This window comes from Meriones unguiculatus, chromosome 12 (assembly GCF_030254825.1).
Source record: "Meriones unguiculatus strain TT.TT164.6M chromosome 12, Bangor_MerUng_6.1, whole genome shotgun sequence".
NCBI lineage: Eukaryota > Metazoa > Chordata > Mammalia > Rodentia > Muridae > Meriones > Meriones unguiculatus.
The window spans coordinates 52,963,596-52,979,049 of record NC_083360.1 but is presented as its reverse complement, the minus strand read 5'-3'; the positions used below and the strand labels follow the sequence as shown (position 1 = coordinate 52,979,049).

The 15,454-nt window shown below is 38.3% G+C and overlaps 1 protein-coding gene and 1 non-coding gene across 10 annotated transcripts in view; both read right to left on the bottom strand.

Annotated features, from left to right (window-relative positions):
- The window catches only part of Kdm4c (lysine demethylase 4C), a 281,505-nt gene that overhangs the window by 61,576 nt on the left and 204,475 nt on the right, over positions 1–15,454 (bottom strand). For 6 of the 9 annotated variants that reach the window (XM_060365723.1, XM_060365724.1, XM_060365726.1 and 3 more), the window contains one exon: positions 10,211–11,256. The exons of 2 other annotated variants lie outside the window; for them this stretch is intronic. In XM_060365723.1, coding sequence (XP_060221706.1) covers positions 11,080–11,256 — 177 coding nt within the window. In that variant the 3' untranslated portion in view covers positions 10,211–11,079. Of the gene's footprint in view, positions 1–10,210; positions 11,257–14,706; positions 14,836–15,454 lie in introns of those variants that run through there. One more of the 9 variants, XR_009585134.1, reaches the window with a different exon arrangement.
- Positions 12,180–12,286, bottom strand: LOC132646944 (U6 spliceosomal RNA). Its single transcript, XR_009585268.1, has one exon. It is a non-coding gene; the product is annotated as a U6 spliceosomal RNA (small nuclear RNA).

Here is a 15,454-nt window from a genome sequence, read left to right as displayed (position 1 = left end):
TATATTTTTTAATTTGCCAGTATATTAAATACTTGTATAGGTTTTTCACATTTAATGTTTACCACTAGTTTTAAGGAATAATCATTGGGCTCAGTATGTAGCATATCAAAGGGGTTGTGTTTGATGATTAGCACTGGAAAAAAATCAACTTCTGTTCCCACCATTTACCTGCAAATTTCATGATTTCCTTGTTTTTATTACTGACTAATATTCCATTGTGTAGATGTACCACAATTTCTGCATCCATTCTTCAGTTGAGGGGCATCTGGGCTGTTTCCAGCTTCTGGCTATTACAAATAAAGCTGCTACAAACATGGTTGAACAAATGTCCTTATTGTGCACTTCAGCCACTTTTGGATACATGCCTAGGAGTAGTATGGCTGGATCTTGAGGAAGCACTATTCCTAGTTGTCTGAGAAAGCATCAGATTGATTTCCAGAGTGGTTGTACCAGTTTACATTCCCACCAGCAGTGGAGGAGGGTTCCCCTTTCTCCACAACCTTTCCAGCATGTTTTGTCACTTGTGTTTTTCATCTTGGCCATTTTGATGGGTGTAAGGTGAAATCTCAGATTTGTTTTGATTTGCATTTCCCTAATGGCTAATGAGGTTGAGCATTTCTTTAAGTGTTTCTCGGCCATTCGATATTCTTCTATCGAGAATTCTCTGTTTAGCTCTGTTCCCCATTTTTTAGTGGGATTACTTGGTTTGTTGCTTTTCAGCTTCATTAGTTCTTTATATATACTGGATCTTAGCCCTCTGGAATCTTTTCCAATCTATTGGCATTCATTTTGTTTTGATAACGGTGTCCCCCGAAAGCCAAAGAGGATGGACATCAAAAGAAAAAGAAACAGGAAACAAATTAAGAACGTGCCACAGAGGGCCTCTGAAAGGCTCTGCCTTACATACTATCAAAGCAGATGCTGAGACTTATGGCCAACTGTTGGGCAGAGTGCCTGGAATCTTAATAAAAGAAGTGGGAAATAGTAAGATCTGGAGAGAACAGGAACTCCACAAGGAGAGCAACAGAACCAGAAAATTTGAACACAGGGGCTTTTCCAGAGATTCATACTCCAACCAAGCACCATGCATGGAGATAACCTAGAACCCCTGCACAGATGTAGCCCATGGCAGTTCAGTGTCCAGGTGGGTTACATAGTAAAAAATCAACTTCTGGATATACTGAGATTCAAAAGTCAAGAGATGAACCCCAAGTCACAAAGGCTTTAGAGGCTAGAGGAAAATTTATGCTCAGGTCTTCATCTAAAGTCCATCCCTCCATGTCTCCTGATAGATATGTTCAGTATTTTTCTCATCTATAGAATGGAAGAATATAAAAGAGACTGGACACAGAGAGGTTGAGGAGCTTCTACCTCACTTTTCTGTGACTACTGAGCTGCTCCAATTCCCAATCACCTTTTTGGAGGGAAGGTGTTGGGCATTGTATACTGCCTGGGGAGATAAAATTTTCAAGTGAAAAACCCCATTAAACTGAAAAAAAAAATCATTTAATGTGGAGAGAAAACCTAGAAACAAAGAGGCCTAGCAAATCATTCATGAGGAAAATCATGAATTTACCATCCAATTCATTTTCCAACCTATTTAAATGTGGTACTAATTGCACAAAACAAGTAATTTTGTGCATAAAGTTTCAATTAAATTCATCTGAAATTCAGAATAATGGCATTGCTGCTGAATAGCCATAATAGAGATGAAATGTAATCTCTCCTAATTCTATTTCCTTTGACAAAATTAAGTTCTTAACTACTAATGAGCTCTCAATATGAGGCTGCTTTTATAAATGGCAACAAAGAGTTCAAATTTATGAGCAGCAGTTTTTTGTTTGTTTTGTTTTTTAAAAAAGAAGTCATCATTAACTGCTATTGTCTATATTACCAATAGGGTTGGTCTGATGCTTGTATTTTGATGTTAATTACTGGCCCTCAAGATCTGGTTACTGCCCAGAGAAACCTACCCATATTGTGCAAACCTGCCTAAGTCATTATTCCTGGTTGGTTGATTGAAAGGCCTAAAACTTGGGCAGAGCAGAATGGGTTAGGAGTGGCTAAGGTTCCCGGGCTTTGGGTTCAGGAGAATCATGGGAAGGAGACAGAACAGATGGGAAGAAAGGAGGAAGCAGGATGCTACTATAGGTTAGCACGGAGAAGGAACCATTTGGGGTGGGAGAAAGACTGCAAGGATGGTGTGGATGGAGAAAACACCAAGATAAAAGATACAAGTAAGTATTTATAAGTTTATGGATGGCCCAGAAAGGAATAGTTAAGGCAGATGTTATTGGGTAGAGGCTGGGAGATGGATGGGGAGGTTATTGAGATAGTATAGGTTAAAATAGCTGCCCAGCCCAAGGTAAATAGGCAATTATAAAATCTAACAGGTGTCTGTGTCTTATTAATTGTGATAGCAGGTTAAATAATATCACCATAATAACTAGGGCTAATAAGAAATGATATTTACTATGTAACCCACTTGAGAGGGACTGCCTCTGACATAATCTGATTGGCCTGCTCTTTGATCACCTCCCCCTGAGGGGGGAGCAGCCTTACCAGGCCACAGAAGATGGCAATGCAGCCACTCCTGATATGATCTGATAGACTAAGATCAGAAAGAAGGAGAAGAGGACCTCCCCTATCAGTGGACTTGGGGAGGGGCATGCGTGAAGAAGGTGGGATGGGGAGGGGAGGAGGGAGGGGCTTATGGGGGGATACAAAATGAATAAAATGTAATTAATAATAATAATAAAAAGAACCCACTTGGAGACTGAGCTAAAAAAAAAAAACGTAATTAATAAAATAAAAAAAGAAATGATATTTAGCCCCATACCATTAATTTTCAACAACAGAGCCTCTTTTTCTCATTATGGTTTTTATTGGGGAGGAGGTAGAGAAAATGTGAAATGAAAAGCTTTTTAACCATATCACACTAATGTCACACACTGGTAGATTATGGGGTTGAGCTCAAAGCTTTAATGAGAGGTTTCTATAGACTGAACATATATTTGCTTTGTATCCTGTAAGTCTCAGACAATCCCATCTCAGGCACAGAACACTGTTCTAAGATAAACAAGAAATTCTTCTTGCCCAAATGGCCTATCCCCCTGTCTTTTTGAATCCTTGGAAAATAACTCATTTGCCTTTCTAGGGTCAAAGCTGCAAGGATGAGTCTATCTATACAGTGAACTTGCCTTGTAGACACGCCTTTTTAGCCTTTGGTGATATTTGATCCTTTCCATGAACAGCTACCAGAATGGAACAGTGTTCAGGGCCTGCTTTGTACAAAGTTAACCTGGTCAACAGTACTATGGTGCTCATACCTGGCATTGTTAAACTTGTGCCCAAAACTAGGACAAATGCTATCTGGTCCTAGGTCCACATAGTACTCAGTTCTTCATAGAAAGCAGCAATATGATGAGATGATAGGCAGACAGATGGGAGAAGATGTATTAGGGACATAGATTCACATAATTACTGAGTCTGTGAAGTCTCAACATATGCCACATGAAAACCAGAGAACCAGGGAAACTGGTAAAATGGTTCAATCCAGGAACTGTTAGTGTTTCAGAATAAATTATCTAAAGATCACAGAGATCTAATGGTAAAATTAAAAATGAAAAGGAGCAAAACATTAAATAAGGGCAATTCTTCCTTCTGCATTCCACAGATTCAAAAGCCCATCTCTTCCACAGACACCATCACCACCATGCTTAGAAGTAACACAGTCAATTATGTAGAAGCCCTATAATATATTGAAGTATAAACATAAAGTTAACGATTGAACATATTTAGAGTTTGTGATATTCAAACAAAGTAGCTAGCATTCAGCCTATCTTTTTTGTTTTTTAATTTTTGGTTTTTGAAGACATCTCTGGCTGTCCTAGACTACTTTCGTAGACCATGCTGGCCTTGAGCTCAGCGAGATATGCCTTCTGCCTCCTGAATGATTAAACACATGAACCAACACACCCAGCTATCCTCTTTTTGAAGTTATGATATAGGCATTAAAAATATGAGGGTAGATAAGGGAACCTTCCTTTAAGTAACTCATCCTGAGTTTTTAAAAACATATAGCACCATATTCCTGCTTAATGCCTCAGGTCCCTTTCTTCTAATAAATCCCATTTCTTTATAGACCAACTGTTACTGCACTTCTTTTACACTTAACAACTGCATATATGGTGTATTTTGTACATCTATGTGGTCAGGGCCAGGATGTCAGTGTATTTTGTGAATCTGTGTGCTGGAGAGGCAAGATGTCACTGGAGTCTACTGATACCACAAGGGCCAGTGCTGCCAAAAACATATAAAGCAGTCTGTGTTTGACTGTGAGTTAATTCTTGGTGATTCTATCCATGTTCATAAAATCTGAATGCTGTCATTTTTTACACAACTTCCACATTTAGTAACCCTATATGAAACTGTAAAAATTACCTTAAATTTAGTAAGCTAAAAATAACACTGCTTCAAATCTGAAAGTCAGAAGTCAGAAAATTTTCATTGCTAAAGTCAGTATCCACAAGGCAGGCTCTTCATAGGTATTTAGAGAAAAACCCACTTTCTTCCTTTTTGTAGCTTCTAGAAGTTTCTACATTCCTTGGATCTGTATGTTTCCTCTGTCATTTAAAGCAGATTACTTCCATCATGATTCCATCTTAGAAGGACCTAAGAGAGTACTTTGAGCTCACTCTGGTGAACAGGATAACTTCACAATCCCAAGATTACTAACACAAAGTCCTCTTTGACAGATAAAGAGTATGTTTACAGTGGTTTGGAACGAGGCTAGTCTTCTGTAGCTATCTACCTTCTAGCAATTCACTGTTTTTCTCCAGTCAGCCCCTTCCTTGATATCAACTAGAGCAGACTGACAGAGTCATTTGCTCTGTAGCATCTTCAGTTTTCACCCATCTCATTCCTTAAATCAAACATGCCTGGAAACACCTTCCTGGGTCAGTTATACAATATACTTTCATTCCTCTAACAACCAAGAATTTTGCTTTTCTGGATACAAATCACTTTTTCTAAGATTAACCATCCTATCTTCATTCCTTAAAATATTTTGTTTTTTAGCTGACAAATAATAATTCTACTTATTTATATAGTATATGTACATATATACATATTGCCATAAGGACAAGGATGGAGAAGATACAGCTAGGGCAAATCTAAGATGGCAGATATGGGCAATGTGGCTGGGAAGTCGGCTAGGACAGCATATCCCAGTTAGAATAATTAAGTGTCTGCCCAGCTACCCTGCCTGAAGCTTCTAATAAAAAAAAAAAGAATTTTAGAATCTTTGTTCTTAATCCCCCTTTGCTTTTATTTAAGGTAACTCCGTTTCTTAAATTTTCCATATCTGAATTTCAACCATCTTCCCTTCCTTACGAATTTTCCCGTTTCCCCTCAAAAAAAAAAAAAAAAAAAAAAAAAAAGTGGACTTTTGTATTTTGGGTAAGGTAGGATATTTTTAATTTAAAATACTGAACATATAAATATGAGGAATGTGAGATGCTGATAGCAGAGAGCAAACTATGAACATCATGAAAGGACTTAAGGAATCACACAGAGGTTGAGTGAGTTCTCTGGTTTCTCTTTGTTCCATGTATCCTGAGCTCTGTGGAGGCAAAAAACTAAAACCACCAAAAAGTATACTAAAAGAAGAAAGTGTCTCAAGGAACTTTTTTCTTTTTAGTCAAATAAATAGGAAAAGAACAACACAGTAGGATAAATCCTTTGTGACACTAATGCTCTATCTTAATAGTAACAACTTTGGACATGGTTTATTCCCTTAAGGTTCATACATATGTTAGAAGCTTGGTCTTTCCTGGTGGTGTTGTGGTAAGGGAGCATTTAAAAGGTGAGCCTAGCAAGAAGTAGGTATGGCACAAGCCTTCTAAACTCATAGATAGACTGACTTTGTTCTCAATAAGTGGATAGTTGTTATAAAGCCAGTTCCCTTTAAGCTGCTCTGATACATTGTGATTGTTGTTAGAGGGCCTCTGGCAGAACTGTAAGCCAAACAAAACTCCTTACAAGTTATTCACCTCAGGACTTTCTTATATGAATACAAAATAAGTGAAGACACTAATGCAATCATGACTTACACCATGTTCATGGAGACCAAGGGGAGAGTTGATTTCTGTCCCACAAATGATGGTAACATCCTAATCCAGGGTGATACATCTCTGAATTCTCTAGTGCTGCGTTTTGATGCCAGTATAGGAGATCTTAACTTTGCATCCTTTAGGCAGAGGTCCTGGGTTGCCAGTGGCGACTGATTATGATTTTCCAGCAAAAACAAGGATCATTGTCCAACTACCAAATGAAGAATTATCTCAGAGAGAAGGTCAAAGAATTTTTAACAAACCCATTCAGCAACTTAGTGAGTAACACACACATGAAATAGATCTATATTAACTTGTCTAAGAAAACAGAACCAAAAAGTTGAATTTCATGCAACTTTTTAGAATGTTTCTGCTCATTTACTTATACACAAGTCAAAGAATATTATACAAATTATTATACAAATATTATACTTATACAAAGATCAAAGGAATATTCCAAAACTCCAAAAACTAAATTGTCTATCAATAATTTTGATTTAATCTTAATGTCTAGCACTAACTTTTCTTTTGAGGTTTAGAATCATCCATCTGCTACCTTTTGTTTGGGTCAGGTCCTGATAGATATATATTTTGTCTTTTCCCCCTTATATTGAGGATGAATGATTCATTTACTTAACTTCTCTCAGTTTTCATTTCCATCTTTTTTTTTTTTTTTTTTTGAGACAGTGGAACTCGCTCTGTAGGCCAGACTGGCCTTGAACTCAAGAGAATCACCTGCCTCTGCTAGGATTAAATGTATGCTGCATCACTTTAAGAGACTAATGGTATTTACTGTGCTGCCTCACTGGAGACAAATTCCACTAGGATGCTTTACAGGCTAGCTGTACATAATACATGTTCCACACACATTAAGAATAGATGCTGTCACGTGGGAGGGCATGCTCTTAATCCCAACACTTGAGAGGCAGAGGCAAACTAATCTTTGTGACTTTCAGGCCAGTCTAGTCTACAGAAAAATTTCAAGGATAGCCAGTGCTACACATATAAATACTCCCCCAAATGGATCTACACCTCCAAGACACAGCATCCACACATTTGCTAGAGAGTTCAAACCTCTTCAGAGGACATCAGTCCTCTTTTTCACTAGTCTTTGTTCCATGGCCTGTTAAAACACAGATCAAGAATAAAGTTCTGTGAGAATTCTGAGTGCTTGTGAGAAAACTTGTAACCTCATTTAAAAAGAGAATTGTTCTTGGAATGTCTTTTCTTGTTTCTCCCAAGCCAACAGATAGGAATAAGATTACTTTAGATTATCCATTACAACTGGCTATATTTGTTGTTTATATGTCTCTATAGAAAAGCATGTTTTTGCCTATTGGGTCTTCTCCTTGTGATTGTATACTTCACTCAGATGACTCTCCTCCTCCTCCTCCTCCTCCTCCTCCTCCTGCTCCTCCTCCTCTTCTTCTTCTTCTTTCTTCTTCCTTTTCCTCCTCCTCCTTCTGGATTTCTGAAACAGGATTTCTCTGTGTAGCCTTTGCTGTCCTGGAACTCTCTCTGTAGATCAGGTTGGCCTCAAACTATAGAGATCTACCTGCCTGTGCCTCCCAAGTGCTGGGATCAAAGGTATGTGTCACCATCACCGAGCTCAGGTAACTCTTCTTAACCCTCAAAATATAAATTGTCTGATGTTCTTAATAAAGTATTTTGCATGAGACTTCAGTTGGCTTTGTTTTTAGGACCCATTCCCCCAGATTCATGCCATCAACTAGAGCAGTAAACATTTTACATAACTGAAAAAACACTGAATTCTCAAAAACTGTGTAGTCAAGTTAGTCTTGCAATTTCTACCATATTATGAATAATTTAAGATTATTGGTGACCTTTGAGTTAATGATGCTTACTTATATCTGAGATGGGGACTGCTTTACTTCGGATCCCTTTTAACTGAAAGTTAAAACTAAAAGTATCCCACTCATTTCCTCCTACATAGTTTTGTACTCTGTATCTCAACTAGTGGAAATTTATAATGTATTCTGATAAGCCATGTATTTCAACAGATGTCTCAATTTTTCTCTAGTTAAAGTAAAAACAAAAATTCAACCAACAATGAACACACTGTCCTCATTTAAGCACATATGAAGAGTTAAATATTGTGAAATGTGCCAATCAGTTTTACTAAATTCTAAACCTTCAGAAAAAGGGCTTGCAATTAGTGTTACATTAGAATTGCCACAGCTAAGCAATTTATAAAGCACTAGGAAGACGTTAACTGATTTTGTGCTATAAGTACACACTTAACATGCAGTTAGTGTAATGCACAGAAATTAAAATTACAATTAAGGTGTCATAGAGTAAGTGAACAGCTTTAATGTTCTGTCTAGGTACAGAGCTAATAGCTAGTTTATGATGAATGCAGTGAACAAAAAAGATATTCTCTATGTCCAGTCTTAATCTGTGACTAGGACTTTGCAAAGGCAATATACAACTATTCTTGGTTATAGAAACATTATATAAAAGAGACCGAAAAAGAACAGCTGTATTTGAGATCACACAAGACTCTGCACCTTTTTCACTGTTGCAGCCAATCAGAAATCTTGCTGACACACAAACTTGTACAGAACAAATGATCCTATTTAGAGTAATCCCTCTTTAATGTCTTACACAGGCCTACTTTCGTATTTTGAAGAGTAGGTCACTTCCATTTAAAACCCTAAAAGAGAAAATTCAAGCTTGATAACTTGATAAAATAAATATATTATACCAGCAGAAGAGGTTGAGTGGCAGATAATCCCTGTGAAATCAGCTTGGTGAGCTTTCTATACCTTTGAGGTCACCCTTGAGTCACTCCAGAAAATGAACACTGTTTTAGTTGTAGTTGTCACTGCTAGTTTGGTACTTCACTCTATTCCCCAGTAACAGGAGATACTGCACCCTTTGCTGGTTCAAATGTCCCATCAATCCATGATTCTGGGAAACTCCTCACACAGGACTGAAATGAATGTCATCTGGGCCTACCTGCTTTCCTGATTCTATTTTATTGTGAGACTATATCTGGGCTAGCTTACTGGGAGGCACAGGAAGCAGTTGTGAGTTAACTGAAGCCAAGTCTAGTACAGATGAGCCAACTTCAAGACCTGTAAGCAAACTGAATGTTCCCTTTGTAGCAGGTAAATGGAAATGTGTATTCATTTGTTCTGTGTTCCTTAAGGGAATCCTTTCCCCTGCCTTTTTTTTCACTGGATAGTAAAATGAAGAAGGTAACTTCACTCCATACTGAAGGGACTGAAATTATTAAAGGTCTAGGAGTGGGAGCCACACCTTAGCTAGTGCTGGAGATGTCCTAATGATACCTTCTCTTATGTTATTGCCATAAAGGTGCTCAGCTATAAAAGAAGGCCCTGAAAAGCCTGGGCCACAAAATGTCTTGAGAGATTCCCGAATAACATGTTTTTTTTCTGCTTTTGATTTTTTGAGATGGAGTTTTCACCATAACCTAAATTGCAATCATCTTGCCTCAGCCTGTTATGTGATAGACTTTTCCTAGGAAGATACAACAGGCACACATAGTACAAACACCACACCAACACCCATCATGTACACTCATATCATGTCCATACATAAATGCATACACCATACACACCTATTTATCCTAGAAAGAGAATCCACAACCGACCAATGTGTACAACTTGGTGAACCAATGAATTTTTGTTGAGGTTTTTAAGGAGTATGGGTGAGGGTTATTTATAAGGTAGAGGGATGACTTTAAAACAACAGTATTATCAAAAAGCTGCAGACCTGGAGCTCTGCACAGCTTTCAGGCAGATAGTCTTGAGATGCTCTCCTTTGTATCTTGTTTCGTCAAAGTCTACTTACCAAGCAGCTCTTTACCCATGAAGCTGTTAAGGAGCCCTTGGGAATCTTCCCAGTTTCTGCTTTTACAGACATGTGACCCTCTGTTTACCTCTGGAGTTTCATAAGCAGCCCTCTCTGTCCAAGAGCCGTGTTTCAACTTAGAGGAAACAGACAAACAACATTCTCCCAAATACTAAAATTAGGTTTATGTACCACCACACCTGCCCTAAAGTTCATTATCTAGTTGATTAAACCTGGACAAGAAGCCAAGACAGAAGACCGGACAGAAGAAAACAGATTTTAATTTTTAAATACTAATACATTTCCAGGCTGTTTTGCAAAGAAAAATCATGTTACATTAGTTTAAAACTATGCATTAAGTATATTTCTTTAAACTCTAATTTTTACAAACACATAATGAAAGAAATATATATTTTATAAATATCTATTCAGAATAGGAATTATGAAGTGTTCAAAATATCAGGCCCAGATTTTTCCTCTGTAAATATATAAAATTCCCATATATTTCATATGAATTCCTCTTTAAGAGAAAAAAATTTCCTCTTATAAAGGCCAACTCAGTTTTCAGACACAATCAAAAGTAGTAATATAAAAAAATGGAAAAGTTCTGTACAAGGGAATACAGATAGCACACAGGTAAATCCCATACCATACATGCCATTTGTGTTTTAAAAATGTTTTATAAAAACTGCCACTTAAAACAAATGTGAGAGCCTTTCTCTAACTGTGGAAAACACATAAATTATCACCCTCCCTCTTGGGTGATAAGGTTTCCACTGAAGGAGCTGGGGGAGAGAAGCCTCCATATATGTTCCCTGAGGAGGGACCTGAGCCACAGAGGAAGAACCCCTCTTTTCAGGCAGGAGTTTTACCTAGTAGGCCATTCACGTTATTTCCCTTCACTTAGGAATATTCATTTTGGTCAAACAAATGACTGAGGGAGTGTTCGGATTACAGAAGCAACTAATAGGTCTCTTCCTGGTTGTTTGGTAACCAAACTCTAGAAGCCTGAATTTATTACCAATGACAGTGAAGCACCCAACCACCTGTTCCATTGCATACCCCAAGGCTGTCCCTTTGTCTTCCCTCTTCTGGTCTGAGCTGCTTTGTGTCTGCAGCAGGTTATTAACTACTGTCTCTTCTGACACTTCTTCTGGAAAGAACTCTTCAGGAAAGTACGATACACAGGGTCATCCACATACTCATTCTTAAGCCTGGAGCTCAGCACTCTTTGCCTCTTCCTCTCCCCTTGGATTATATCTGTCCCATAAAATGTGTCTTCAAATCGCATGTTGGAGGCTGTGGACTAAATGCAGAAGGATATTTTATTGTGTACAAAAACACTATACACAGATCTGGTTCTGTCAGCTGAGGTGGGGGACTGAGGGTGGGCTCTATGACAGGGTAGAAGGAAACTACCCAGAGTCTTATTCTTCCTCAACAGGTCGTTCTCACCCATGCCATCTGGCAGGGATGTGTGGCTACATTTAGTCCTAATTTCTTTACCCTCAGGGAGCTTTTCCAAACAAAAGCAAAATTAAAGTCTTCTCATTTTGAGTCTGATGTAAATAAAAACTCCTAAAAGAAGCTATGTCTGTAGAGATTGACTGACTAATTAGAATGTGAGTAAGTACTGTGGAAAGATTAAAATGCTGCAGCCCTAAATTGGGCATGTTGGTACATGACTAATTCCAGCCCTGGGGAGGCAAGTATATCTGTGAATTCAAGGCCAGCCTTGTCTATACAGAGAAACCCTGTCAAAAAAAAGGGGCGGGGGGAGCTATAGACTTAAAGGCTAATCACTAGCTCTAGCCCCTCAGAACAGCCTCTATGTCTTGCCCACTTCTGTGTTAGAAGTAACATCTTGTTACTCATAGATAAAAACTTTTTGGAATCTATTACCTTATTGGATTACTGCTCCCACCAACCCCCAAACTAACAATGTCATCAAATAACATCTTGGGCCTTAGCAAAGCTTCCCCAATCTCACGATAGCTACCTGTCATATGCCCACTAATATATCTTAAACTTGCTTATGACATTTTTGAACATGGAAAACTATAAAACCTCATTAATATGCTTCCATGTTAAAACATGTAATTTTGGTTTTCCTAACTCCATCTTCCTGAGTCCTGGTCATGCCAGTTGGTTCCAGATAAATCTGTCTGTTACTCACTTTAGAATGGGAGCTGCAGTTGTTTTTTGTTTTTTGTTTTTTTTTTTTTTTTTTTTTATATGGAACGCTTCCCGAATTTGTGTGTCATCCTTGCGCAGGGGCCATGTTAATCTTCTCTGTATCGTTCCAATTTTAGTATATGTGCTGCCGAAGCAAGCACGAGCTGCAGGTTTTTACAACACTTTCTTAGTCTCCATCTACACTTGGCTTCTGCCCAAACAGAGGGGGGTGGAAGTAGGGTCAAAAGTCATTCTTAACTCATTCTGAATCATATTCTTCTTTGTTCCTGTCACTCTTCTCCATGATATTAGTGTGGTTAACTCCCTAGTTCCAAGTCCTATAGCAGTTTTCTGTTGCTTAACTACTTCATTAGCTACCATTTTCCCACTTTTGATGTTTCAGTGCTTCACTGTCTTAGCTATCTGTTCAACTTTAGTGCTACTGATACATATTCTTGGCTTCAATATCTGCACCTACTCAAAGGATGGCAACTGGATTTCTCACTCCAGCTCAGATCTCTTGGATCAATAACTGCATGTACCTTTACCAATTGGCACTTCAGATTATCTGCTTCAGATGCTCTCCAAATTGTCATGTATAAAATGGCACTGAAAGGCTTCTTCCTCCATCACTGCCCTTCTTAAATTCCTAAATGCCAATACCGTGCTCATCTATACAGTCCTAGTTCACATACATGGAGGGCTCCTGACAGGGTGGGAATAAGAGGAAATCCACAGTACCACTGATGTCAAAAGTTCAATGGTACTGTGGATGTCAAAAGTTCAGTGGTACTGTGGATTTCCTCTTATTCCCACACTGTCAGGAGCCCTCCATGTACGTGAAATACTCATGATCCTGTATGCAGGGTCTCCCACTTCTCTTTTTGAACCACTGCAATAAATGTAGTAGCCCCAATCTATCTCCCATTAAACCACCAGGGAAAAAAAAAGCTCTTTAGAAACATTCTAATTAAATAATTACAGAGGGCTACATGTACCTGTTGATAATCTTTTCATGTTCTACCCACCCTCAAGATGGTCTGCACATTTCCAGGGCCAAACTTTTACAACCTAACACATCCTACTTCTTTCTCTGAGTAGATCAACCTCATTTCAGGGATTTACGCTTTCTGTATGGGGCAGTTTTTCTTCCATGGAAGAGTTTCTATCATAGGAAAGCTAGTTTCCTAGGAGCCCTGAATGTGAATGCAGTAATAGGCAATGCTTCAGATGTTTCTTAAGGTAAAAGAGATTAGAAACCATAAATCAAATGATGAATGTCCCAACACTAAGGAACAGGCATGGAACTCAGCTACTGTTCAGTAAGTGATTCCTGAAAAGTGCAGGCTATTGCTAAGATTCTCAGGTAAAAACCAAATCTAGAGTTGACACTAACACTAGTTTTGATTCCTGATTCCCTACTATTCTGGAATCTAGAATATGTTCTCCACTGATACCTTATGGTTTAAGTAAGGTATGTGACTTCTAATGACAGCAACAAATTGTGTATCTCAGGTTGGTGGCAAAGTAGAGAGACTCCTACTCTTAGGAGTCGAAAACACATGGACCATTGTGAAGAAGAGAAAAACAAGGGAGCAGACACAAAGAAGCCTGGAAATTGAAATGCTTCAAGTTGGCAGATGCATATATTTTCTGCCCATCAGCTCATTAAACAGTTATACCAGATGCCATGCTACTCCCTGGGTTCCCTAGAAAAATGCCATATTTTACTTGGGAAGGAAACTTAGAAACTGTGAGTTGGTTGGTTCTCTCTGTCATCAGAAAAAAACATTTTGTTTCAGTAACTCTTAGAAAGCACTTCCTCTGGCTTATATTTCACTTTTATAAGTGCTAAAGTTATCAAGGGAGGAAATAAAAGATCTATGAAAATGTTGCCACTGTGCAAAAATAGCAGAAATCAGCCTCTTAAACACAATAATAAAGTCAATTTACCAGGAGCTCTACTTAATTATGCAATGGTTGCCAAGGTTATTCTGAGACAATAAAAGGTAATGGGGCTGTTTCTGAAGAACATACAAAAGAACCCAGCACAGCCATTAGGTAGTCCACTGACTCTCTAACAACATTTCTCCTCAAGCCAGAATAATTCAAGGGAGGCAAAGTCACTAAAAACATGAAGCTTCAATAGTAAGTGCTGCTTATCAATCTTCCTCGAACTGAGAAAAAATCTCAGCATAAAATGTCTATTAATGAGCTTTCCAATTAGATTTGTCTCCCCTGATGGAAAAGTATGAGACAACCTACCAGCAAGCTACACCCACTTGAAGGTAGTTTACTGACTGAAGGTTGTAGCAGTAACAAAGGTGGCAAGAACTGCAGTTCCAAGACTATTTCCTACTGGGCTCAGCTGCAGGGCATGGACTTCATTCAGTGTATTTTACTTTACTGTTTAAGTTAAAGCTGTCTCCAAGAAGTCAGGCATGTGGCAAGGGGCATGAGGAGGACCATGAATTCACAGAAACCCTTAGCCTAATAGTGAGTTAAAGGCCAGCCTAGCTTACATATGGATTTGTTTCAAAACAAAACAACACACACATACAAACAAACAAACAAAACAAACCTTGGATTGAGGGAAGTATTCTCTGATAATTAACACACAGCACAAAATGACACTCAGGAACTTTGTTCAAATAAAAATACCCAAGAAGGCATCCTGGAATCAAGACCATGTCTCTATGGAATAAAGAGTCTGTGTGTTTAGAGAAGAAAGAGAACTCTTAAGAAACATAAATATGAAATCTCTAAAAATCAATTTGGCAGTGTGCACAGCAGCTACATACATCAAAAAATCAAGAGACTTTCAAAAGGCTTCCTACTCTATTTCCCTAATATTTAGGGGCTAATAAAAGTTAGAGAACAGCAAAACAAAGTGAAGCGAGTAGAAGGGGGCCAAGGGGAGATACAGGTACATAGTGAGGGGCAGTAACCTCTAACATTTTCAGGTTTTCTTGAGAGACTTAAGTATCTTTTAAGAAAGATTTGTTTTTATTTTATGTGTATGAGTGTTCTGCCTTCATATGTGTACAATGACTGTAGAGTAGAAAAGAGGGTGTTGGATACGCTGGAACTGCAATTATCCATAATTGTAAGCTACTATGTGATTATGAGTACACAAAACCAAACCTATGTCCTCTGAAAGAGCAGGATGAGCTTTTAACAGTAGTGCCATCCCCTAGCTCCAGGTTTCAAAACACTGACAAGTTATGCAGGCTTCAGAAGAATTTGTCTCTACAACAAGTACACTTAATTTTGTCTTTGCTCATAGTTATTATCTAGTTGTAGAGGAGTTTTAATCCAGCAACATGGCT